General features: G+C 39.3%; 1 protein-coding gene across 1 annotated transcript in view; it reads right to left on the bottom strand.

Moving 5' to 3' along the window:
- Positions 1 to 12,895: 12,895 nt before the first annotated feature.
- Positions 12,896 to 27,861, bottom strand: part of LOC117380482 (gap junction delta-2 protein) — a 42,159-nt gene continuing 27,193 nt past the window's right edge. Inside the window, exon 2 of the mRNA XM_033977296.2 lies at positions 12,896 to 14,219. Within this exon, the coding sequence (XP_033833187.2) occupies positions 13,373 to 14,219 (847 nt within the window). The 3' untranslated portion in view covers positions 12,896 to 13,372. The remainder of the gene's footprint in view (positions 14,220 to 27,861) is intronic.

Below are 27,861 nucleotides of genomic sequence, written 5' to 3'. Positions count from 1 at the left end.
GTTTTAAGGCATTCTAACATGGCTTACAGCTCACAAGAGTCATAGTCATTGCATAATATAAGGCCTTTAAAATACTTTCATTTGTATATTTGTTCATTGTTTTGTTCCCGTGTTTTGATATTTATAGCTTTGCCTGAACCGGTCTGTTGGTCCCTCGTTCTCTTTCGAAGCACTGCCTTAGGACATGCCTGCAGGTATTTCTTAGAATACTTTGTACTGTTTTATTTTTAAATAAATAAATTGTTTATGACTAAATATTGAAGCAGCACATTTATGTATTTAGTGAGTAGAAGTTGGTGGTGTGATTCCATTTCCCACAGATGAATGCTGTTGTTGTGTCCTTGAGCAAGACACTTAACACACCTCGCCCCCAGTGTCTGCGTACAATGGTGTGTGAATGTGTGTGTGAATGTGTGAGTTTGCCTTGAAGATGGAAAAACTCTTTATAAAAACCATCGGCTTGATGTGCTAATGTGACATTATTTAACTTCCTGTACTATACAAGACTGTGGATAAGATGTAGATTGGATACTTCATTACTTTCGGTGAATCAGTATTTCAAATTCTTATTAATGTACTGATGAGGTGTATGCAATGGGTATAGCAGTACAAGTATTCAAAACATGTACTTTTTCAACCAATCAGCATGTTAATATTGCACTACTGAATTACATATAGGGTCTTGATGTTGAATACGGCTAGGTCAAAAGTTTATATTGATTCTTCTGCACTCAGCTCTTCATGATTCACGGTATAGGAATTTTTCTGTAGTTACGCAAAAATTAACGCTGTAAATCTTGTGTGTTTGAGTGGCGGCATGACATTACGTTAGTGATAAATGGGGGTATAGTGAGTAGGCATATAAGGTGATTCATCAGCAGAACCTAGTATTGATCCACTGTAGGATAGGTGCAGTATTCAGTAATAGCCAGGGCGCTTAAATGGTAATAGATCTGATGATAAAGGATAAGAGAGGATGACATTGGTGAACGTTGGGTGAGAGTATAGCTGTGAAGAGGAGGGTGTAATGGTTAAGATGAAGGCTGCGTTAGTAGTTAATGATGATTGTATCTGATGTGCTGTAAATGGGAGGCGAACCTCAGGGTAACTCTATGTGATTAAAATGGTAATGAAGATAGGTGGGTTAATACAAGAGATATGGACACATATTTTCAAGTGTAATACAATGTTTAGTGGCCCAAATTAGCTTGAATGATGAATAAACCCTGGCTAATTCAAGTCTAACTCATGTAGGGGTCAAATCAGGTCCAAACCAGGATACTTTTTTATACTTTTAACCAGGACTAAAATAAGCTATAAGTAAAAAGAGAAAAATATGATAAAAATTAGCTTGAATGATGAATAAGCCCAGGCTAATTTAAGTCTAAGTTCCAAACCAATTCGAAACTTTTTAACTAGGATTAATCAGGACTAAAATAAGGTATTAGTGAAAAGGAGAAAATTATGATGAAACCTGATCTTAGCCAGGGTTACCACTGGATAAGCATGATGAAAGAATTAAAGATTGTAGCTTCTCTGATGGAAACGTTGCTGCTTGTATTGAGATACTATTGCTTTGCAGTGTTCCATAGTATGTCTTAGAATGTGAGACAAAACATGTATTGTATGGCATTGTTTATTTGTGTGTATTTAATATTTGTTTGAACAATGTGAATCACCCCATTTAGCAAATAAGAGTCCCCAAATATTTTGCACTAACAAAACCTATTATTGCATGCTATAGGGCTGTGGTCCACTATAGAAATCATTTTTCAATATCTGCTGTTGATCAATTAGTCAAATAAAAAGGTCCATTGCACAAGGTCAGTATATCTCTATGTATCTAACTACACTCACACTACACCTGCAGAAGAGTTCAAGTTAGAAAAAACAATTTATACAGAAAAAAATAGAAAACATATTTATATAAAGACAAATTGAGAACTTGAGTTTAATCTTCCATTAACATATATAAAAAAATACCAAATCTTCAGCTAACTCATTAACTTCTCCTTCCTGTTGTTGTTCATATAAATCCTTATAATCAAAACAACATGATTAATAGTGAAGGGTATGACAAATAATAAAGCTTCTGAGTTGCATTACAAATACATATATCAAAATTATTGAATGCATATTGATTGAATAAAGCTTCTTAGGTGCATCACATCTACATATATACCTTTTGACACTGAAATCATAGAAGTTTTGAATATTGTCATGTAACCACTATGTGTATACTGAACTCATGTATCCTTTGAATGTTGCACTCTTTTTAAGGTCATCTAACGGGCACCATGTTTATGCTAAAGTTTGAGCAATATGTACTAACACCGAAACTATTCACTCAGTATAATACTCCCATATTAAAGGAGGCATTGCAAGATGTGAGTTATGGGGGGCAGCCGGTTCTTTGCAGAAACTCCTTTCACAGAGATAAGGCGGCCGGACGAGTCCCAAGGCCGAAAAACAAACCGGTGCTGCCCGGAGAAGTGAACGAGGCTGGAAGGAGGAACCAAGGCGTCAACCTACTCATCACAATATTTGCATATTCATGTTACATGTTACATTTTATTCTTTGGGGCCAGGGAAAAGCAGACAGACCGCCTGCTGCACAAACGAGGAATGGATCATTTTGACCCCGGGTACTGTATTAGATTGTATCTGTCAGGGGAATAAACTTTTGAGATTTGAACTGATCGAATCCAGTCGTCATTTTGATAAGAACACGCCTAACAATAGATAAATTCAAATTTCAGTTGATAAAGATACCATCAACTTATTAATGAACTAAACGACTAAATGCACACAGTAGTAGAAATATATGTGATAAAACAGTATTTGACAATATGACAAGTATGATTATGAATGTTGTGAGCTCTGTGTTTTAGTTTGAGGAAATGACATGGAGCCATAGCCATCTGCCGACACATTAATCCTTACTGTGCTTTAGAGATATTACCGTCCGGCTTATCACCACGGCAACAGGCTCTCAATCCAGGTCTGCATCACATGACCCCGGAGTCCTGCGTTGGGATCATGTGACCTGCTAGAGGAAATGTGGGTGGGGTTTGGGCGCATACATTAATGCAGTACTTCCATTATATTTCGTGTCAAACGATTTCCCAGAAGCCAGGCTAAAAATGAAATGGCTTAATGATTCATATAGGCTTTCATAAGGCACAGTATATTGTAAGATAATTATGTTGTAACTCTATTAGCCAAAATAAAGAGGTGAGTTCTAGAAATACATTTTTAGCAAGCATTTTTAACAAGTTCAAACCCTCTGGTCACCTCCTAGCATAATTGCCTAAGTCAGAGTTGATTAAACTGTGGTACAAGCAGGCCTACTAATGGTGGTACCTGAGCTCCTTCAGGTGGTATTTGGACAGTTCTTCAATGTGTGGGTTTGTCTAAGTTAATTTTATCCACTTTTTAACCTCCTTTGGATCATTTCTTGTTTAGAACTACAAGTGATGTAGTCCACTTTTAGAGCTGGTTTAACCTTAGACTAGACCTGGCTTCAATTCACTTTATATTGAAAAAATGTTGCCCCTCTGTCTGTAAGTGCTGCAGTGAGCCTCGTAATTTAAAAGGTTCATTTTAACCCACTCTACATGATCCTGGTGTTTTTATTTTGCTATTTTGTCCTCCATGATTCAAGTTATGAACATTGATAGATGCAAAGCGCCTGCTCCCTGCTAAACCAGTGGTGAGGGTGGGAAAGGGCGTTTCCTTCAACAGCCTTGCCCCAGATTGGCTCTTTGGTTGCTGTGATACTGAATTGCGGTCGGAATTCCAAATGAACTTGGCTCCAAATTCGCAGCTATAACCACTAGCTTCAATGAACTTAATTTTACTGGAGCTGAAGGCTATGGGTGGCGTCACACTCCCTTAGTCACTTCTTTATACTGTCAATGGACAAAACTATAGGCAGCTTAACAGACAAAATGTGTTTCTTTGCTTTTTATTACCTCATTTTTGTCTGTGGATCTATTGTTTTTGCCCCACGATAATTCTTTCCTCAACACACAGAGTTTAGAAACAAACATGTTATGTAAGGAGAGAAAGGTTAATTTCAACTGTCTGATCCCAAACTCTGTATCAGTGATAAATGTGAGCATAGCCTGCAGTGTCCTTGTTGTTTAGCCTCTATTGTTTAGCTAAATGTTCACTGGATTTTCACTACTGTTTACTTCTTGTTTTAAATGTCAGATACAAACTAAATATTTAGCAAAGTTGTAGATTTTTATATTTGTATCACCTCTTTCACATTTAAATACATTTTGAGCTTTTACAGGAGAAAATATCATTACTCACCATTGACACTCATATACATTTGCCATTCAGTAAAAAAGGGCCAAAGGTTGTGATGTTTTTTTTTTTTTTAATTGGCCAGGGATGGCATCAATGATCCCTTTGCATGCAGCAGGGTCTGAAGGGTATAAAGAAAGACAGAAAACTCAATTTAAAGGTGCACTGTACAACTCTTCTGGTGGAGGGTCTACCTACTTGTCTCCATGGAGATGTTATTGCTTTGTCTGGAATGTTCTATGGCATGACATTAAACATTTCCATCTAATTATGGGTGTTTCTATTGCTCAAAAATACTTCTGACTCTCTGCATATGTGCACTGTAATGTAGTATTGTGCTGTAACCTGCTTGTCAGATAGGTTTAATCTATGCCACAGAACATTCTAGGCAAAGCAATAACATTTCCATGGAGACAAGCAGGTGGTAACAAAACTTAGGCAGTTATGAGGCTAGCTATATGAAAACAGATCACCAATTGCTTTAAATGCTTACACCAAGCTGTGTAGACATAAAAAGCAGAAAAGATAAAGCTCTACAATGATTAATTATTATGAGCAGAATTTGAAGACTTATCTTGAGTTTTGAATGCCTATTTTTATGATCTTGCTACATCACAACTAAAGCTTATCTTATGTAATCTTAAATATTTGCAGAAGACTAGTGGTTTCTACATACTTTTATGACATCGTTTATCAGACTGGAAACTCAGTAATTCTTCAGGGAATGAGATTTAAGACGAGCAGTTGCAGGTTCACTCCAAAAAGAAAAATAAGATAAAGAAAAAATATAAATAAGAATTGTGCCTATCTTGGTAACACAAACCGAGCCGACAGTTTCCTCCACACATTCGCACTATGTCGGCTCTCATCAGAGTCTCCAGGAGTGTTCAGAGATAAAGCGTTTTCAGTCACAGGTAAAATAATACAGTGCAAATGCCAGCACGCCCACTCACTGTACTTCAGAGGTAACTGTCCTATATAAAACCCATCTACGTACATACTAGCTTTGAGTGAATCATGCCAGTTATGAGTGCATTGATAAAAACAGATATAAGATACATGTAGGAGAATGGAGAGGGGTAATGAATTTTGGAGATGTGCTTTAGGGCAGTGGTTCTCAAATATGAATGAGTACCATCTAGAATAATTTTTTTTTTTAACCTAAAGTAGGACTCATGTTTGGGTCTTAAATGAGACTTAAACATGGAGAAAGTAGTCCAAATAATGATCAGCTCAAAGGATGCCAAAAACATGAATAGATTTACCTCTGCAGAGGGCTCAATGTACCACTGTAGGCAGGCTGCATACCATACCACAGTTTGAGAAACACTGTTATAAGATGAATGTTTGTTGTTTATAATTGAATAAATAAAAAGAAATGAAGGCCACATGGCTGAATTTGTCACATTCAAGGTTTAATTCAGTCTTTACATACAGTACACCAGTCATAAATATACAAACCTTCAACAGAAGGCCATAGTTACACCATAGAGTCCTGTTTTACATCATACAGATGTCACAGATGCGCTGTGGAAGCTAAGCTCACGTCACCAGGTTTCTTAATAAAGTGGTTCCTTTTTCAATCCCTTTAAAACATGAATCATAAATATGTCGCCAAATATTGGCTGATCTCCACTGCTCCCCACTCCACATGCACAGCAGGATTCAGGGTTCAGACCACAACTTTAAATGACTAGGAGAATGCCCTTAGCATTAGCATTACACTGATTGTATACTGTATTTGTCTGCATATTTATTACATGCCTGTTTTTTTAATTAAATATTTTTACTAGTTTTACTCATTTTCAACCTGCCCGTCTCACATCTGGCAAAGAGACTATTGATACTGACTCAAATGAGCTCGCTCGCATTGTGTAGTTTGTTGATTATTGTGCAATGCCCCCTTTCATTAATAAAACATTAATAGCCTGCTACTGCATCTACTACCATACACTTACTACCACTGTTCTTATGTCATGAGTAAAGGCAGCTTCAGATATCAGGACTGAAGCATGTATGAGAACAATTGCAGTTGAATGTTGACAGTATCTTAGGCAGTAACCATAGAAACACTGAATGAATTTGGATTCAAATCTCTCGGTTTAACCTGTCACTTTACATCATTAGAAAAGACCATTCACTATTGTGTCTGAACCCAGCTGTATGTAGCTCACTAAAACACAGACGAACCACTGGCTGCAGAGGAGAGCGGAGCAGAGTACTTCAATTTACAACATTTATATTTGGGACATGGGGTACATTTAAATACACTTTGCATATTGTGTATGTTTTACTTTGAATGCAAAATACATAACCCAGTTTCATCTGTGACCAATGCAAGCACAGTAATGTTTAATTTCAAGTCATGTTTTTTTTTTTTTTTTTTTATGTATATGGCTTTTCATTATTAATTAGCTAGAAGCCCTTGGATGTGCTGTTATACCAAAAGCATTAGGGCTATGGGGTATGGTGTCTATTTTATTCTAATGATCTTAAGTAACATTGATATAAACAGCTCTTTGTTTGATTGTTATGTTCAAATGTATTCAGCTTGATTCATGTTGTATTCCTGAGGAGTCCAATTTGTCTGCTACAATTTCAGTACAAAATTTGTGAGGAGTTTCAATGAGAATGTGCTACAGTCTTTACTTGGGGCCGTTTACACAAAAAGTCTTGACAGAAAAGTTCCAGTTGTAAACTTGTAAAGGGGTGCTGAGCATTTTGGTTATTATTCTAATGTACAAGATAAGAAGTCACTGATTTGTCTGTTTGTTACTACTTTAGGTGCTACAGGGATAATGCCGATAAAATTTGAAAGAGCCGTCTTTAAAACATTATGCTACGTGTTGCCATACCATCGACAAGAGGTTGATGGTATGGCAACACGTGAAATTGCATTGTTTGTACCTGCAATTAACATATATTTAACCTGCAATTAAATCGTAAAATTGTCTGTAGTGTAGAATAATGTTGTAAGTTATGAGTATTTGCTTGTTAACGTTCATAACATGCTAATAATTTCTAATCATTTTTATAAATAATTTTGTTACTGTAAGTAAAAGTACAGATACAGAGATAAAAAGTTACTCAAGTAAAAGTAAAAGTATCACATGAAAAAAAAAAAAAAAACCTTAAGTGAAAGTATTTAAGTACCCTTTTAAAAATGTGTTTGTGTTGGTAATTTCTTCAAGTGTTAAATGTAGTGATATTGATTCAAAAATGAAACATACTTTGATCAACAGTAACAGTACGACTTTGTGTATTTATTTTGTTTGCTCAAAGCTTGAAGTTGAAAACTTTAGTCAGGATGTTACCATAAACATGGTAAAAATAACCCCTCAAATCATATGAAAAGTACTTTTTTAGAAAGTACAAATACCTGCTCTCAAAAAGTATCCACTGTAAAATGCACTTAAAGTAAAGTACAGATACCTAAAAATTCTACTTAATTACAGTACTTTACTACTTTTACTTCATTATGTTTCGCCACTGCTAATGGTGATCTAAAAAAAAAAAAAAAAAAAACTCTAGAAAACTAAGCCTACTGTTGATGATGTAATTATTTCTGACGGGGACGCCAAATAAGGGACGCTAAATATTTGCATGTTCTGCAGGTTGCTGTGTAAACGGCCCCTCAGTGGAATGCCCATTGCAAACAGTCAAGTGTAGAAGGAGACCTGGGTTGCTACATTGTTAGCTTTGTGTGGACCACTAGGGGGCAGTATGATGTCCGGGGCAGTTTTATGCTGGAGACAAGGCAATGTCACTGGAGTCTTGGCATTATCAGGTGGCTCTTTGATGGTAAATGGAAAGAATGCTGATATATCTTTATAAAAGGGTTGATTTTTATGCTAGTGTGACATAAAAATTCAATATAAAAATCTGTAATAATCAAAATTCAGCATTGGTTTCTTTCCTGAGTCTGTTGTTAGTGACTTTTACCCCACAAAAAACTGTCCTTTTGTTTATTTGTGTAATACGTTTGTAAATCTTGGTATTTGATTGTGCTGGGGACAACCCTGGAATGTTCTGAACTTGTATGGTGCCATCCTTTCACCTTGGTTTTTTAGTATGTACCCTGTGTTTTGACTTATCGTTAGGTCAGTGATTCTCAAACTATTTAGCCTCTATACCATGAATATTGGGTTTTTGTGAATTAAATCAGATTACTCTACATTTTGATCACTAAAATGCATCCAAAATGTGATATAAATCCAATTACTTAAGAAAAGCATTGAGTAAATCAGATCTAAACCAAGACTAAACATTTTATAGCAAACCAAAAATAAACCAGATGTAAACGAGGACTAAACTGGGCAAAAAGTTTGAACAAAAACAAGCCTTTATATAACAACGCTTTTAAAATGTACAATCAAATTGAGAAAATTCAACAAAAGTCCAGCTATATAGGCCCATGCACTATCTTTGGTATACTGACCCCAGTTCAAGAACCACTGACCGCTTGACTGTTTGGCTTCATAGACTCTTAAGCATCTTTTCTAGACATTATAAAGGTATACTATATTACATACATGTGCAAATCTCTGAGTATTATATCTGGACTTTGACAGAGAGACTTGAGTAGGTAGTTTACATATAAATTACTCATAGAATCCTGGCTCTTGGTAAGTTATACACACTTGGCATAAAGACGCATTAGCTTTGCTCCAACATTGGACTTGAAAACATGTTATATTAAGAAAAACATAGAAACATGCTTTGTCTAGCCATTACACATGCAATTCTTAAAAACGCTCTCAAATCAATATAAAATTTGCATATCACTTTGGCAAGGGAAGAGATATACTTTTCTGTAATATTTTCTATACATTAAAAAAAAAAAAAAACATTTGTTCTTTCACATAAAAAAATCTTTCTTTTTTGATATGTCACTGCACAAAGAGCAACAGACGACAAAGTGAACCCACAAGTCAAAAAAGATAAGCAAAAGAGATTGCATAATTTCACATCAACAAATAGAAAAGTTAAGACTTTGGGGAGTGGTGGACTGCAGGAAAACAGCTGACCTGCTTCAGTGCAGTTGTGAATATTTGGGCACATTTGAATAGAACCAGGGACCCAGTTCAAAATTATGCTGGAGACAAGACATGACCCTATTTGGCATAAACCAACTGGGGCCATGCAACAGAAGATACCATTTTCTCAACAACATGCACATTTTTGCATATAAAGTTGGAATTAATTGCAGAAATCAACTGAAGGGACAGCAGTTTCACCAAATATGACGAGACCTCCCTCACTCCAGACACTTCCTTCAGCCCAGTGGATAACAATGTCATCAGAAACGATGAGCATATGCTAGTCTCTGATATTTTCAGATCTTATATCCCATACAAATAGTGGTGATATAGTGAAGTTAGCTGCTTGTCTCCATGGAGACTGTTAAGTTTAAATGCTATTTTGTGAACTATTCCTGTCAAAACAACAACATATCCATGGAGTTTTGGACACTAAAAACTGAAACATTACCAATACCTCCCCAGTGTCCTAACATTTTAAAATTTTGGACACATAAGCATTCTGGAAGTTATGTTATGTACCATTTACCAAAGAGAAAGGTATGAACTTGAAATGCTATCTTTTATCTTCTATCTTCCATCCTTTCTTTTCATGACAATTATTCTTTACTTCCTGGTGCTCTGAGGGTTTGAAACTCTCATTGCCATATATAGAGTGGTGTTGAAGTGCCCTGTGCAGATTACATCAGGACAGGACATTGGCTTGGCCTTAAGTCTGAAGGTCACTCCTTAAGCCCTGAGTTAATAGTAGGACTAGCTTCTATTATTAGGCTTTCTGAGGCGTGCGCTGGTTGTCTCCTTTTTGTCCTCACGAGTGCAGACAATCAAGACTATAATGCAATGTAAATGTTTGTTTAAGCATTTTGTACATGTCATAGAGATGATAGACAGTTATCTGGAACTATTTAAATAAATGTTAAACTAGTGTGTATATCTAAAAATCTGAATAATTTATTTTGGATCAACATGTAAAATGTAACTGAACAAGCTTATTAAATATGGGCTGCATTTTTATATATAAAAATTGTACATGCCATCAAGTTGTATGATGCCGTCTGTTTACATTTTCCAGCTTGTATGTCACATTTTTACTTGACTTTAGGTTACAGTACAAAACACTTAGTGGAGGTTGAGGGTTCAATTCTGTCAAGCCTTGGTATGTTAATTTGCATTTCTTCTTCCTTGCATTTCTCTATACATTGTATAATAATGTCTGTGCTCTATGGGTCCATTTTATTTTAGGAAGTTACTGCAGCCCTATACTCCACCCAGAGCCCTGAGGTCAGCTGACCAGCTCCTGCTGGCTGTGCCCAAAGCTACGCTCGAGACCAGAGGTTCCAGAGGCTTTTCTGTGGCAGCGCCCAGACTATGAAACAGCACCCTCTGCTTGCCAGATCCTCTCAGTCTTTATCGCAGTTTAAGACAAGATTGAAAACCCAACTCTTCTCCCTGGCATTTAATACTAGCTAGACAGGATATCTTGGTGTTTTATTGTTTTTTTCCTATGTATCATGTTATCTGTATATTTGTTTTTTGTTATTTTTTTGTTATCTTTTATGTGAAGCACTTTGGTCAATTGAAGATGTGTTTTGTGCTATATAAATAAATGTCGTTTTGAACATCTATCTGTATAGCTGTATATTTCTTCAGTCTACCACTCTCCCAGTGTCTTTTGTAATCAAGGTGCAACACTTTTTCAATGCCATTTTTTCTGGTCTCTTTGAGTTATCATTCCGTTAGCATTGCTCTTACAAGGCATGCATGTTGAAATCCAGTCTGGAGAAAGAAATATGCAAACTGAAGAAGCCATTGAAATTCAAAAGCGTGACTGTCCTTAGAGAGTTACTACTCACAATGTACAGAGCTCGGTCATCCAGCAATGTCTCTTCAAGTAAACATGCCTTATCAAATGGGATCACAGGCCTAAACCAACTGGGGCCATGCAACAAACTGAACATACCATTTTCTCAACAACACCGACATTTTTGCACATAAAGTTGGAATATATGATTTTCTTCAATATCAAATGCTAAATAATGGTTTTACACAAATTTGTGACAGCTAGTCATGGGATTTTTGGCTCTTTTATGGTGTACAAACCTTTTAGATCCATTCATTTCAAAGAGCTATTCAGAAAATTGGCTCTTTTTATATTTATTTATATGTCAGAAGCCGATGTGACTACTCATTTTATCAACAAACTATCACATAGAGACATGACCAAGGCTCATATTTGTTTAGAATGGTTCAAACTGAGAGTGGAAGAGTAATTAAATAAATAAAACGTTTCACTACAACAATAATAACAATTAAAGACTAACTGTTTTTTATGATTTTATGATGTCAAATACTTCTCTGCTGGGTCTTGTGTTGGTTCAGTCTTAATCAGTGCATAAAAAACTAAACAAAAACAGATTTAGCTCTTTTAAAAAATTAGATCCAAATCCAACAGTTCACATTAAGGAACCATTCAAAAGAGCCAAATCGTGACAACACTGCAAGCAGTAAATAGAAACTGATTATGTTAGAATGAATAGTTGGTCTTCTCTAGTGGCATGAAAACAGTAAGTGCTATGGTCAGTTTTAAGCTAGCTACTGTCTTGTTAGTGGGCGAATACTCAACCCACTACACCACTATAAATGAAACAATAAAGTGATCAAATATTCCAACTTTAAGAGCTAGTAATATATATCTGTAGTCATATCTGTTGCATAGCGCCAGCATTTATACGCTATATAACATAATGGACAATCTTCTGCTTTCTGCTTTTTATATTCTGTGAAAAAATCTATATGTTGTAATAAGAAAAACTTAAAAAAGACAAAGAACATGTTTATACATTTAAAAAACAGCAATATGATTCCTCCATCACCCAAATAATTTGAAATATTCTAATAGATAAACAATAATATCATGATAGACATATACCTTATTTCTTTAAACTATACTTAAATATCTCAAGGATGGCACCATTGTTTTCTCAAAATAAAAACAAAAATTATGATAAATCTTGATATATTTTATAAAATTTGAGTAGATGTAATAAAGTGATGTGATTCCTTCTAGATTTTTTCTTCTTGTCACTGTCTCTTTATTTCTGAATTTGGCTTGTGCTTGTGTAGAAGACGCCATTTTGTTCATCAGTTCCTCTTCGAGATTTACAGAGCAGAATTGTTAGCATAGTCCAGGCTAATTAGATTAGCCTTACCCGGGCTCATTAGCATCGCCTGGACTAGTTGGCATTATCCAGGCTAGTTAGCATCACCCGAGCTAGCAAGCCTCACTCAAGTGTGTTAGCATAGCTTGGAGGTCTAAATAGCTGCCAACCACAGAGGGGACAGAGCAAGGCGTGAGGAACGAAGGACAAATGTTTATGGTATTCTTCACTTTTGCTTGTGTTAAAGCAGCCTTTTGCCAGGACACCAAGCATAAACAAGATCTGTTCCCACTATTTTGGCTTGGGCCCTGTATAATGTTCCAGTACACATTGACACTACTCAGATCTGTCTGTTTTTTATTTCTTTTTTTTTTTTATTTTTGGCTTTGGTCTTTACTTTGTCGACAAGGGGAAGCAAACTGCAAACTATCCCAGCAAGTCTTCTCTATATCTTGTGCAGTTTGTCGCTATTCCTTCTCTGAAAAAACCTGTCCTCCTTCCCGGTGCTGACAACTCTTCCGTTGCGTTGTAATAATGCTGTTACTCTCTGTGTCTTCTGGGATGCATCAAACGCACCTGTCATGTCCTTGCAAAGCCAACAAAAAACAGGCTACACTTTTTTCTTTCCTTCAATCTTTATCACCCAGTTGAAAAAATACAGGGCTGATTCTTTTTAAGTTAATATGGCAGTGTCTTTGCCTATTCATAAATCTGCAATGTCTCTGCGTTTTTATGGCTAGGGTCACTTTTAAAAGTTCATTTTTGTCCGATACCAAAATGTCATCTTGATTGCGACCCTTATAATGTTTACTTTTACAAAATATCTCTCTCACATTCACTCAAATACGCTATGGAATTTGGTCAGACATAAGCTGATTCGCTGGACTGTGTACGTCCCAAATTGGGTGGTTGGGACAGATGAGCCATATCTTTCTTCCTGATTTCACAAATTGACTTCCTCCTTGCCTGAACTCCCCGAATGGCAGCTTTAATTTTCCTCCAACCCAAATGGTTCAGCTCTGCCAAGTTGAGGACCACGCAAATCCCGCTAACTGCGAACATAAACACCAGGAATACCGTTTTTTCTGTCGGCCTTGAAACGTAGCATTCCACCTCTTTGAGACACGGGTAACGGTCGCATTCGAAGATGCCAGGTACGCTGAAGCCATATAAGAAGTACTGCCCAGCCAAAAATCCGATTTCCAGTGCATTCCTGAACACAACTTGGATTATATAGAACCGTGATATCCCTTCTTGTCGCCGGACTTTGGAGCTCTTCCCATGGGTGAGGCCTCTTGGTGCGTTGGGAATTTCTTTCACCTCCAGACAGTCCGGTTCCTCTTTGCCACCCCCGCCATCACCCCCGTGTTGAACCAAAATCCCATTTATGTTGCGCAGTTTCCTTGGCCCATCCCTACCGTAGTCTCTTTCCATGATGGGATAGAGGAAGGAGTAACGCCGATCCTTTTGCTTGGCCGACTGGTGAACCGAATAGGTAATGAAGCATAAACTAGGGGTGCATACGAGGATGATTTGAAAGACCCAGTATCTGATGTGTGAGATGGGGAAGGCTTTGTCGTAGCAGGCCTGGTTGCAGCCGGGCTGGAGGGTGTTGCAAATGAACATGGTCTGCTCGTCCTCGTACACGGTCTCTCCAACAATGGCCACAATAAGGATTCGGAAGATCACAACCACCGTCAACAAAATTCTGAAAGACACAGAGAAGGCAGATGGAGGTTAATATAAGAACGGCTGCAGACACAGAGATGCCCTGAGATATTTTCCAATGCAAACCAGGTTTACATAATAAAATTGCTATTGACGAGGGGTGGTTCGATATATTTTGTGGAGCCTATACCGATATCCACTATTTCTCTCCCCTTCCTCTCCTCACTCTTCTCTTCCTCCTCTACCTCTGCTAAAATAAGAGCTGTTGTGGCCAATTGCCGATATTTGCTGATACGAATAAAAGTTTTAAAGGGCCCATATTACGCTATTTTCTGATCTATGTTATAAAGTTTCCTCATCACAAACAACACACAAACCCTGCATATTTAGGCTGAGTTCTTCTCTCAAACTTGTGATGTCATCTGGTAATACAAGAAGTGCTCCTCTTTTTTTTTTTTTTTTTTTTAACTCTATAAACCTGCACTAGAATCATTTAGATTATTTCAGCTCTGGAATTGCCATTCACTGAATAGAAGGTAGCTATTAACTTGAAAAGTAGTTATCAGCTCGAGCTGTTAACTCGAAAAGTAGTTAATAGCTCGAAGGTAGCTATTAACTCGAAAAACCACTTCATGACATCACAAGGTGGAACAGAGCATTTTAAGCTTTGGAGATGTAATAAAGGATTACTCAAACATGTGTGAATGAAACAAAATGCAGCTATGTTTTGACAACATGATAACATGGCTTAAAGCTTATAAAAATCCATTTTGTGTAATATGGGACCTTTAAAATCTACGTTAAGTTAAGGTAAAACTCACATATTAACTTGGTTTTGTAAAAGAATCATAACAAAATGCTTTTATCAGAGAAAAGTCATTTGCTGCATGATTGTGTAAACATACAGCCACATAAGTGCTCTTCTAATTCCATTTTCACTGGTGTGTTCAAAAAGACTGAGCACAAACTGGGAATGACACATGGGCACACAGACTATAACTCGCCATATAACTAATAACCCATCCCTACTTTAGACATCCCTAGGTTTACTGGCAAGCTGACTCTGCTATGTCAACAGTCTGGTAAAACAAAACCAAAATAGTCCAGTGTAATTTGAATGCTAGATGTATTCTTTTAAACAAAACATACAATCTTAGTCATACTGTTGTGTTTGTGTAAGAACTGAAATGATTAGCAACGCTTTGAACAGTTCACTAGTTATGCGTCAGTTAAATGATAAAACATGACTGTACACGATGCCCCTCTCCACGGCAACAAGATGGATGACTTTGATAATCTCATTTCATTTGGTGAAATTGATTTCTTTGCAAGAACATGCTCTACAAGAAAAAATATGTCTCATCATTCATATTTTAATTATAGTTATTCAGAGTCATTCCAAGCAACTATTAGGTGGGGTCAGTGGTGGAGTACTTGATTTTGTTACTTTTACTTGAGCAAAAAATGCTCAAGTAAAAGTATCACATGACAAAATCTACTTAAGTATTAAAGTACCTGTTTAAAAATTTACTTAGAGTAAAAAGTAAAAGTATTTCAAAGAGATTTTCAGACCTAATAAATCTTCAGATGTAGTGATTTTGGTAAAGATTTCTACTGAATTTTGTTCAACAGAAACAACTGAATCAGTTGTTGTGTTTTCCTAGCAATATTAAAAATACATTTAATTTTCAGTCCACTTAAAAAATGAAGTGAGGTAGAAAGTACAGATACTTGCTCTCAAATGCAGTGAAGTAAAAGTAAAAAGTCTGCCCCCAGACTAGCACAGAAAACCTGCTAAGCACTAGCACTGAAAGAAACCATCTCTCTATTGTGGCATTTCAAAAGCCATGCCAGGTTCTGATAAAAAAAACAGTTAATTTTCTTTCAACAAGCACCTGCCAAAAGCCTTGAAAAATATAACAGTAAAATATCTTCACTCAACACCTTTTCCTTTGGGTTCTTTATATCCATGACAACCGTGTAGACTAGATTAGACAGTGAGAGACAGGGCACAAATAAAAGGATTACTGCTGCTGACAGACACTGACTCTGGTCTTTAGCCACAAAATGAAAAAGATGATTCATTTATGTGTGGATCCAGACAAATATATGAATGCAGTAATTTTAAAGAACACTGGGCCATGTTAAATCTGTACTATGTAACTTTTCTGGTGTCTATCACCTGCTTTGCTCCCTGAATGTTCCACACTATGAAATTAAACTTTTGCATTTATTCAATTATATTTTTTTGTTTTTTTAGCTTAAGGTATCTTGGCAAACATACATTCTTACTGTGAGTGGGACTCCTGTCCATAGACCTGACCTGTAACGTGGCCTGGTGGCATTATGTCTTCATCGAGATAAATATGCTTAATGCTATACTACAGAACAACCCCAGACAAAGTAAACATCTCCATGGAGACAACCAGGTTGTGGACCATATACCAAAAAGGTACACAATCTACCTTTAAAATGTCATGAAATAGCCTCAGTAAGTACAGGTCAGGTCAGATTGCAAGATAGGGCCGGTGGCGTGATTGAAGTCTACAATTTGTGCAGTTTAGATTTTTCTATCAATTTTAAGAACTTGAGTCATTGAGTTCAAACTATTTTTGATATTAACCCTAGCGTTCTGTACGGCAGTGCTCTGACAGGCCTGTATTTCTTTGATATTACAAACGCCATAACCGGAGCCCTGTTTTCTGTTTATGTCTCCTGCTTCCTGCTTTCAAACACATTCTTGCCTTTGTTCATTTCATGTTCTCTTCAAAACTCATGTATTTTTAAAAGCAACTTCAGATGGTATTTTTTTTTTTTTTTTTTACCTAACCTCCAGTTTTGTCATCCCAGAGACCTGTGAAACACTGCAGATATTCAAATGAAACAATTCTTATATACCTTATAAGAAAGGTATAAGGGGGCAATTCTTATATTCTTATATACCCCTCCCCGAACCGCCACCTTAACGTGGTGGAGGGGTTTGAGCACCCGAATGATCCTGAAAGCTATGTTGTCAGGGGCTTCATGCCCCTGGTAGGGTCACCCATGGCAAACAGGTCCTGGGAGACGGGTCTGACCAAGAGCGGTTCAGAAGCCCCCATGAAGACAGAAACAACAAGGCCAGCTACGTCGACCGGACTGGCGTTACCAGGGCCCTACCCTGGAGCCAGGCCTGGGGTGGGTGCTCGGCAGTGAGCGCCTGGTGGCCGGGCCTTTCCCCATGGGGCCCGGCCGGGCCCAGCACGAAGGAACGACGTGGGGCCGTCCTCCCGTGGACCCACCACCTGCGGGAGGAGCCATGAGGGGCGGGTGCAGAGAGATCTGGGTGGCAGTCAAAGGCGGGGACCTCGACGACCGGATCTTCGGACATGGAGACTAGCTCTGGGGACATGGAAGGTCACCTCGCTGGGGGGGAAGGAGCCTGAGCTTGTGCGGGAGGTTGAGCGTTACCGGCTAGATATAGTTGGCCTCATCTCCACGCACAGCTTGGGCTCTGGAACCCAGCTCCTTGAGAGGGGTTGGTCTCTCCATTTCTCTGGCGTTGCCCGCGGGGAGTGGCTGCGAGCTGGTGTGGGCTTGCTCATTGCCCCACAGCTCAGCCACCACGTGTTGGAGTTCACCCCGGTGAACGAGAGGGTCGCGTCCCTGCGCCTTCGGGTCGGGGACAGGTCTCTCACTGTTGTGTCGGCCTACGGGCCAAACAGCAGTGCGGAGTACCCGGCCTTCTTGGAGTCCCTGGGAGGGGTACTAGATAGTGCACCAAGCGGGGACTCCGTTGTTCTCCTGGGGGACTTCAATGCCCATGTGGGTAATGACAGTGACACTCGGAAGGGCGTGATTGGGAGGAATGGCCTCCCCGATCTGAACCCCAGTGGGGTTTTTTATTGGACTTCTGTGCTAGTCACAGTTTGTCAATAACAAACACCATGTTGGAGCACAAGGGTGTCCATCGGTGCACGTGGCACCAGGACACTCTAGGTCGGAGGTCAATGATCGACTGTCGTGTCATCTGTGTCGTGTCATCTGACCTCCGACCGCGTGTCTTGGACACTCAGGTGAAGAGAGGGGCTGAGCTGTCAACTGATCACCACCTGGTGGTGAGTTGGATCCGCTGGCGGAGGAGGAAGCCGGACAGACCTCGCAGGCCCAAGCGCATCGTGAGGGTCTGCTGGGAACGTTTGCCATAGAGGGGTCAGAGGGGTCTTCAACTCACACCTCCGGGAGAACTTCTCCCTGATCCTGGGGGAGACTGGGGACATGGACTCTGAGTGGGCCATGTTCTCCACCTCTATTGTCAATGCGACTGCTCGTAGTTGTGGTCATAAGGTCTGCGGTGCTTGTCGCGGCGGCAATCCCCGAACCCGGTGGTGGATACCGGAAGTAAGGGATGCCGTCAAGCTGAAGAAGGAGTCCTATCGAGCCTTGTTGACTTGTGGGACTCCTGAGGCAGCTGATGAGTACCGGGGGGCCAAGTGTGCCGCAGCTCGGGCAGTCACAGAGGCAAAAACTCGGGGTTGGGAGGAGTTCGGGGAGGCCATGGAGGAGGACTATCGGACAGCCTCAAAGAGATTCTGGCAAACTGTCCGACGCCTCAGGAGGGGGAAGCGGTGCTTCACCAACACTGTTTACAGTGCGGGTGGAGAGCTGCTGACCTCGACTGGGGATGTTGTCTGGCGGTGGAAGGAATACTTTGAGGATCTCCTCAATCTCACTGTCATGTCTTCCGAGGAGGAAGCAGAAACTGGGGACCCAGAGGCGGACTCGTCCATCACCCTGGCTGAAGTCACCGAGGTGGTTGGCAAGCTCCTCGGTGGCAAGGCTCCGGGGGTGGACGAGATCCATCCTGAGTACCTCAAGTCTCTGGATGTTGTGGGGCTGTCTTGGCTGACACGTCTCTGCAACATCGCGTGGTGGTCGGGGACAGTACCTGTGGAATGGCAGACCGGGGTGGTGGTCCCTCTGTATAAGAAGGGGGACCAGAGGGTGTGTTCCAATTACAGGGGAATCACACTCCTCAGCCTTCCTGGTAAGATCTATTCCAGGGTACTGGAGAGGAGAATCCGACCGATAGTCAAACCTCGGATTCAGGAGGAGCAGTGTGGTTTTCCTCCTGGTCGTGGAACACTGGACCAGCTCTATACTCTCCATCGGGTCCTCGAGGGTTCATGGGAGTTTGCCCAACCAGTCCACATGTGTTTTGTGGATCTGGAGAAGGCATTCGACCGTGTCCCTCGTGGTGTCCTTTGGGGGGTGCTCTGGGAGTATGGGGTCCGGGGCTCTTTGCTAAGGGCTGTCCGGTCCCTGTATGACCGGAGCAGGAGCTGTGTTCGCATTGCCGGCAGTAAGTCAGACCTGTTCCCGGTGCATGTTGGACTCCGCCAGGACTGCCCTTTGTCACCGGTTCTGTTTATTATATTTATGGACAGAATTTCTAGGCGCAGCCAGGGCCCAGAGGGGGTCTGGTTTGGGAACCACAGGATTTCATCTCTGCTGTTTGCAGATGATGTTGTCCTGATGGCTTCTTCGAGCCAGGACCTGCAGCAGGCACTGAGGCGGTTTGCAGCCGAGTGTGAAGCGGCTGGGATGAGGATCAGCTCCTCCAAATCCGAGGCCATGGTTCCTCGACCGGAAAAAGATGGTTTGCCCTCTCCGGGTGGGTGGTGAGTCTCTGCCTCAAGTGGAGGAGTTCAAGTATCTTGGGGTCTTGTTCACGAGTGAGGGAAGGATGGAGCATGAGATTGACAGGCAGATCGGTGCAGCGTCTGCAGTGATGCGGTCGCTGTATTGGTCCGTTGTGGTAAAGAAGGAGCTGAGTCCAAAGGCAAAGCTCTTGATTTACCGGTCAATCTACGTTCCTACCCTCATTTATGGTCATGAGCTTTGGGTAATGACTGAAAGGACAAGGTCGTGACTGAAATGGGCTTCCTCCGTGGGGTGGCCAGGCGCACCCTTAGGGATAGGGTGAGGAGCTCGGTCACACGGGAGGAGCTCGGAGTAGAGCCGCTGCTCCTACATGTCGAGAGGAACCAGTTGAGGTGGCTCGGGCATCTGCTCAGGATACCTCCCTAGGGTGGTGTTCTGGGCATGTCCCACCGGGAGGGGACTATGTCTCTCGGCTGCCCTGGGAACGCCTTGGGGTCCCACCGGAGGAGCTGGAGGACGTGTCTGGGGTGAGGGAAGTCTGGGAATCCCTGCTTAGACTGCTGCCCCCGTGACCCGGCCCCGGATAAGTGGAAGAAAATGGATGGATGGATGGATGGATGGACAATTCTTATAGCTTGACAAAAGAGACATGAACTTATAAAGAACTTAAGGTCAATGTCAGCACTAATATGAAAGAAATACTCTTCACCGGGTCAAAATGTTCTTAAACAGAGATTAAAGAACTAACTATTACCTATTTTAACAGTTTTGTTGTTGTTGTTTTTTTTGCAAAATACAATGTTTGTTTTATAATATCTTTAAACTTTCAAACTATAAACAAAAGTACATATGGATTCATAACCACATAACCTTTAAAGGTCTTATATTACTCAGAATTTACACTTGCATTACACTAGCTTTAAGCCATGTTATAATGCTGTTAACTCCTCAAAAACATTACCAAAGTTTTGGTTTGTTTCACTTATACATGTTTGAGTAACCCTTTATTATTAGCCTGTTTACAGCTCCAAAGCTCTGTTCCACCTCTACTTTGTGATGACATTAAGCTGTGTTTTTTTTAAGTTAGCAGCTACCTTTTACCTTTAGTTCAATAGTGATGAGCAATCCAGGGCTGAAATTATCCAAATGATTCTAGTGAAGGTGTATGGAGTTTAAAAAAACACTGGAGCAATTCCTGTTTTGCCACATGACATCACAAGGTGGAACAGACTGAAGAACTCAGCCTAAATATGCAGGGTTTGTTAAACAAGTGTATATGAAACAAAACACAACTCCATGTGTTTTGTTTTTGATGAGGAAACAACATTATAACATCAATCAGATAATAGCGTAACATCTGCCCTTTAAGAAATTGGACCATCTCCAGATCTTGAGATATTTATCAGGATTACTTTAACTGTAGCATTTTATCCATTGTTCATGTTTTGGGTTCAGGATTAAAAACATTATATAACCCAGTGGTAACCTAAACTAAAAGTCAAATTTTCCATATAAACTGCTCAAATTAAGCAGAAAAAGCCATAGCAAAACATTTGTTATTCCCTGTAGCACCATTTGACAACCACACACTATCTCCCACAATCCACCTCTCTCTAATCACCCTCATTAATTCTCATGATAATCTTATAAATAAGTTTGATTTATGGCTTACATCTATGTGTGAAGGACCCCGTCTGGCTGCTATTACACTGCCTGTCTAAAACTGACCTCATTACATTTAGCATGGATTTATGGATTTCGCCTTCATACAAGTCAATAGACAGTGACATATAAAAATTGCTTTGGAAGTAGTGATGACTGCAGAACACAGAAGAGACCATTCATTTTAAAACAAAGGTCACATGCTGTATAAGAGAATTCAGATGAAAAAGCTTTGCAATAATCCACATATAGGAGACTATATTGGTATAACGAACACAATCCCGCTTGTGATTAAAGGGCAGTTGCCTTGAACTTAGCAATAAATGTATGCATATTATATATTTACCTATTTACATACAAAAGCAGTGATTTATTTAATGGGATATAGGGGGGATTGTTGCATTGTTTTTGCGATCAAGATGTTTCGGCTCTCATCCAGATACCATTTTAAATTTGATGCAACTGGCTTGAAGCACTTGGCTTTATTCTAACCTGAGTTTAAGTCCAGCCCCAAAGGGAGGAGTAATATATAAACAAAATACTAGCCTTGTATTAGTTAATACATTGCCATACATTGTTAGTATGTATTCATTAATTTCATCTTCATGTTATGTGAAACATTTTGAGAACCCATTCCTGTTTAAAACATATATTTTATTTTAAATTGTTAATGACTATTGCAACAGTCCTAATTTTTATCATTCTAAAACCAATGAATAGATTTAGAATTAGCATTTGATTGCAAATAATGAAAAATCAAGAGCATACAGAGCATTAGCCAAGCTCTAAAGGTTCAGCCAATTATTTCTAATGATCTACACTCTATATTTAGCATGGCATCTACTATGGGATATGCTATTCTCCATAATTCTATATTATCTGTTCAAGAAACTCTACAAGTGTGGTGAGCCGTACAGTTTGTTTAAAACGGTGTATTGAACAAAATTGACTTTTTGCACTATTCAAACCCTCTTTACGATCAGCCATACGAGCCCATGCCTTTTGCACAAGGCTCAATCCACAAGCTAGTGTAACCTATGCTCCCCCATTCCCATTTTGCAAAACAATACACTAATCTTAACAAAATGTGATGTTCATTAGTGGAATTCACACAGTGTTGTGATGGCACTCTAAAGCGAGAAGCAAAGGGGAGGGGGGACTCGGAGATCAAACTGATATTAAGTACATATTAAGAACATTTTAATATATTGTTTTCTTCATATATAGTATTTTCAAAAAAATAAAAGGTAACATGGCAATCTAAATATGCTATATGTTAACAATTCTAAGTGTAATAGCCCCTCTCTAACAGTATTTTGTACGTGAACAGTTTGCTCTATTTCTAACCCCCTTGCCTCATAATAATTCGATATCTAGATTTGGCTGCAGTGTGCGAGGGGTAATCCACCAATCACAGTGCAGCGTTTGGTCGGGTGCTGCACAGATGTGGAGTCGGAGGCCAGCCTTAATCCTTTTCTGTCTGATGTACCTCTCATCAAAACCACAGAGCAACCTCCCGCTGCCCATACTACCACCTTTGATTAGACCAGGCTGTGCTATATAGGAGCGAGGGAGGGAGGGATGGATGGAGAGTGGTGAGAGGAAAGGGTGAAATAAAAGCAAAATCATGAAAATTGAAAATGCTTTTGCCCTTGTAGTGACTCTATTAAGGAGCTTAGCGAGCAGAGAATTCACAATGCCAGAGTGAGACGGCATCGCGATAAATATGAGCACGTGCATGGAAATCACATAGGGACCAACGCAATTCTATACACATGTTAGCTAAGCAGTAGGAATAGGGGAGACTTTGTGCAGTTTAAGTCATTAAAGGACAAATGAATTACCTGATGTTAATGTAAAGATATTTTGTCCAGACTTCATAAAATTCTATAATTCTCAAAATGGAAGGAGGCATTACACTACCACTACCAATTTGTCATTTTACTAAGTTTTAGGTGCCCCATGTAATTTCTCTGGTGATGGCTCCACCACATGCTTGTCTCCATGGAGATGTTATTGCTTTGCCTGGAATGTTCTACAGTATAGCATTAACCTCATGCACAAGCAGATAACACACTAGGCCAAGTTATAGGTCAGATCTGTGGAGAGTGGCAATCCCGCTTACAGAAAAAATGCATGTTTTTCAACCTACTAAACTAAAACATCTTAATCGAATACATGCAAGATATGTGTAATGGTATACTGTTGAACATTCCAGGCAAAAATATCATGGAGATAAGCCAGTGGCGGACTCTAAACTAGAAAAATTACATAAGCTTTTGCATAAAAATATATGGTCGTAAGTAAAGATTTGATTCAAACACTAAGGGGAGAGTGTGCAGTGAAAGACATCAGATAGTGCTTCAGTGTGATTCAGTTCCAGGCAGGGATGAAGAGATTAAAAAGACTGGACACCAAAATGCAGTGCAGTGGACTTGTAAATTAAAAGTGGTGGGTCCATAGAGACAGGACAGAGGGAATGATAGGAAAACCAGCAAAATCTCATCACAAGAATTATATAATGCTATCTAAAATCTTTCACATGTGCTGTTATAATCTGTGGAGCAGGCAAGCAGGATTCCTACATTTTTGTGGTGTTGTTTTGGTAATGCCATCAAATATACTTAGATTATCATGTATGCAATATTCATATCTGTACACGTGTTTTGTATTTTAATTCTTGTTGCAATGCATTTAGAGGTTTGGGTCCAGGATAGGGCTTGCATCATTTTGATGGACAGACCAAAAGATTCATTTTACTCTTGTGTATAGGTATGAATCCACCACTGCACTCCAATTAGGTACACTATAACACAACGTAACCTTTGGAGTGTTTGTGAGATGTTACTGACAGTATGGGATTAAACGTACCTATCTTACACTTAATAATTACATGTGTTTTGTTGCTAAAAATAGGAAAATAAATTGTGTGGTTGACGTGTAGTTTGGATTAGTAGTGTCACCTTTTTGTTTCCATTCCCATTGAGATTGGTATGCTTAATGCCATACTGTTAAACATTCTAGGCAGTAACATCTCCATGGAGAAAAGCATGTGGTGGATCCTCTACCAGAAAAGCTACATAGTGCATCTTTATCTAGTTGAAGCAGAAAGGAAACAATCATTGAATATTGGAATACAATTACCCAAAACATAAATGTACAAACATAGATTTAAGACCTAATGGAAAAAAACAAGTATTTATCCCATAACTTGAAGATATATTTGTCCAGGTCTGTGTACTACTGGGTCAAATTTTATATAGCGCTTTTCCACCTCAAGGAATCACTCACCTATTCACATATACAGATTCAGTGTGCACAGACAGAAGGTGAGGTGGGTTACATGTCTTGTCCAAGGGCACAATGACAGCATTTATCTGTGGGGACTGGAATCACACCGCCAACCTGTGGGTTAGTGGATCTGATGAGAGATCCTGTTGAGAGCAGAATTCGAACCGCAAACTCTCGGACAAACACTCAACACCAACTGAGCTCCTGTCTTCATGTATGCTCTCTTATTATTTCCACCCCATTTCTATTTATAATTTAGCTAACCTTTGTACACTGATGCACCCTGCTTTGTTCGCACATGGCCTAAAATCTAATACTGATGCAAAAGACAGCTCTATGCAAATCCTTCCCGTCAGCACGGCTAGATATAATTTCCCTGCTACTGTGCATGTTTAATTTTGGCCAATTAATTGTGTGCCTTAATGAGAGCTTAGCGTGTGACAAACCCTCCGTGAGAGAGAGACCCACTGTCAACTCAATGAGCAAAAGAGAAGAAGAGGCGAGAAGAGGAGAGAGGCAGAGAGCACAGAGAAGCAGCCAGCACGGGAGGAGTTGTTTGCATGAGGTTTTTGCATAATTACACAGAAGGAAATAGCAGGCTAAATCAGAATCTTGTGTCTGGATTTTACAGTTTTTATAATAAATTTGTTTATAGGTCATTAAACCAAGCAAGAAACCACAATAACAGCAAATGGTTTTGGCTGAAGAATAGCATTTAAAGGGCCCATATTACACAATTTTCAGATTTTTGTTATAATGTTGTTTCAAAAACATACCTGGAGATGTGCTATGTTTCCTTCAGGGTAGCAAGCAAGCCCTGCATATTTAGGCTGAGTTCTTCTCTCAAACAGAAAACACCTTGTGATGTCATGTGGTCATACAGGAAGTGTTCCACTGTGTTTTTAAACTCCATACATCTTCACTCTAATAATCTGGCTAATTTCTGCCCTGGAATTGGCACTTTCTGTTGAACTAAAAGTAAAAGGTAGCTGTTAAACTGAAAACTACTACTTCATGGCATCACAGAGTGGAACAGAATATTTTGAGCTTTGAACATGTAGACTAATAATAAAGGGTTACTCAAACATGTGTAAGTGAAACAAAACACTTTGTATATATTTTTGAGAAGGTAACAACTGTTTAACATGGCTTAAAGCTCACAAAGGTCAATTTTGTATAATATTGGACCTTTGATATATGCTTGTGGTGATTTACTTCTGATTTTAATGCTTTTGAATTCTTATCTTATTTGAACGGGCACTGCAACTTTTCCACTTGTCTCCTTGGAGATGTTGTTGCTTTGCCTGGAATGTTTCACTGTATGACATTAAAAGTATCTGTTTCCATGGAAACAAGTGTCACCACCAGGCCAAAATACAGATCTGTGGAAAGGCAAGCCAACTCACAGTAAGAGTGAATGTTTTCAAGGTATTTTTGAGCAATTAAAAACAAAACCAAAAAACAGGTATGCATGCTCTAATTTGTAGAACAAACCCAAGCAAAATTGTTGACATGAAGATAATGTGTGATATGTGAATTTCAGTACATTTAACAATAGATCTCCTTTGCTTATTCTGCTTGACAGTAACCAGTGAGGCAGTGCTGGGATGTATGCTAATATGTCAGCCATCTGTAGATCTGAGCGTATGGAAATGACTGGCTGCTTCCAGAGCATCTGCATTTCGACCACTTTAAGATCTACGATCTTGTTCTTTCGGTCATTACCCAAAGCTCATGACCATAGCGAGGATAGAAATGTAGATAGTCTGATACAGACTACATTACCGTAGTATTAGTAGAAGTAGTAATAACACTTAATAATAAGTACACTTAGCCTTAGAAAAGCATGAACAAAGACTTATTTCATAATGAATAAATAGGTTACCAAGAATGATTCAGCCTTAGTAACTATACCTAACTAATAACCTCACCCTAACACCTCACCCTAACCAATAACTTAAGTCGTTCCGCTAAATAAACTGTGTTCTTTATAGTTGAAGTCTTCATGGTTTACTGTTTTGATTAAAGTGTAGTTATTATAAAGTAAGAATATCATAAAATCATAATAACACATACATTTAACATTAAAACAAGGCAATGTATTTGTCCATTTGGGTCTTAAGACTTTCAACTTACCATTATATAACACTGCTTAGCTAATGCTAACCCAAGAATTGGATAATGACCAGCCTTTTGAATTGGATTAGCGGTTTCCCTTTACAACTAGTCCCCTGTTTACTCCCATTGCTGTTGCTAACAATCCCCGAACATCCTCTTAGCTAATACCAGGAGCTATCCCAAGCCTCAACTTTTCAGCTAATTTTACACTTTCTCAACAAACTCTTGGACATCTGTTTTGCCTCCCACTAAAATGATTATCTTGCACACAGCGGGACGGGAGCTCGGCGTACATAATTAGCAGTGTATTTGACTTAAGGCTTTTTACATGAACACAAGAACACACTGTTTTCTGGTTGACTCCTGGTTTCTCTCTCTCTCTTACAGTGATTTTCTGCCCCTCGCCTGTTGCCGTGGTAACAGGCAGCAGGAAGTGGAGTGTGTGAGGAGAAATAGAGGAGGGGGTTGTGTGGGGTTTCTGGGGGAAGAAGCCTCAGCTTGCTTTTACACAAAAACATCTCACTATGATTGTACATCTGCTAAAAATTATTTCATAGGAATTATTGTTCAAAGAAAAGTGCTCAAAGTTCAACAGGCCACATTGCATAAGCTATAAGAAAACTGTGATATGAACCAAATATAAACAGGAAGGGCATCCAATTTAAAAATACATATAAATTGTGACTTGCTGTGACCAACTTGCATGAATGAAAGAAAAACTCTAAGAAATAAACCCATCAACAACAAAAAACTGTTAAGTCAATTAGCTAATTTCAAAGGTGTACTGTTGGAGGGTCGGCAACCTGCTTGTCTCTATAGCAATGTTATTGCATTGCCAATCCACTAGGTCTATTCCACCATGGTAGAGATATTGTAACCAAACTCAGACTCATATTCCAAGGTTTGCTCAAAGTTGTAAATAAAAAAACTACAAAGCAACAGTGGGGGCATCATAACAAAATTAGGTT

This window comes from Periophthalmus magnuspinnatus, chromosome 13, assembly GCF_009829125.3.
Source record: "Periophthalmus magnuspinnatus isolate fPerMag1 chromosome 13, fPerMag1.2.pri, whole genome shotgun sequence".
Classification (NCBI taxonomy): Eukaryota; Metazoa; Chordata; class Actinopteri; order Gobiiformes; family Gobiidae; genus Periophthalmus; species Periophthalmus magnuspinnatus.
This window is presented reverse-complemented; position numbering and strand designations above follow the sequence as displayed.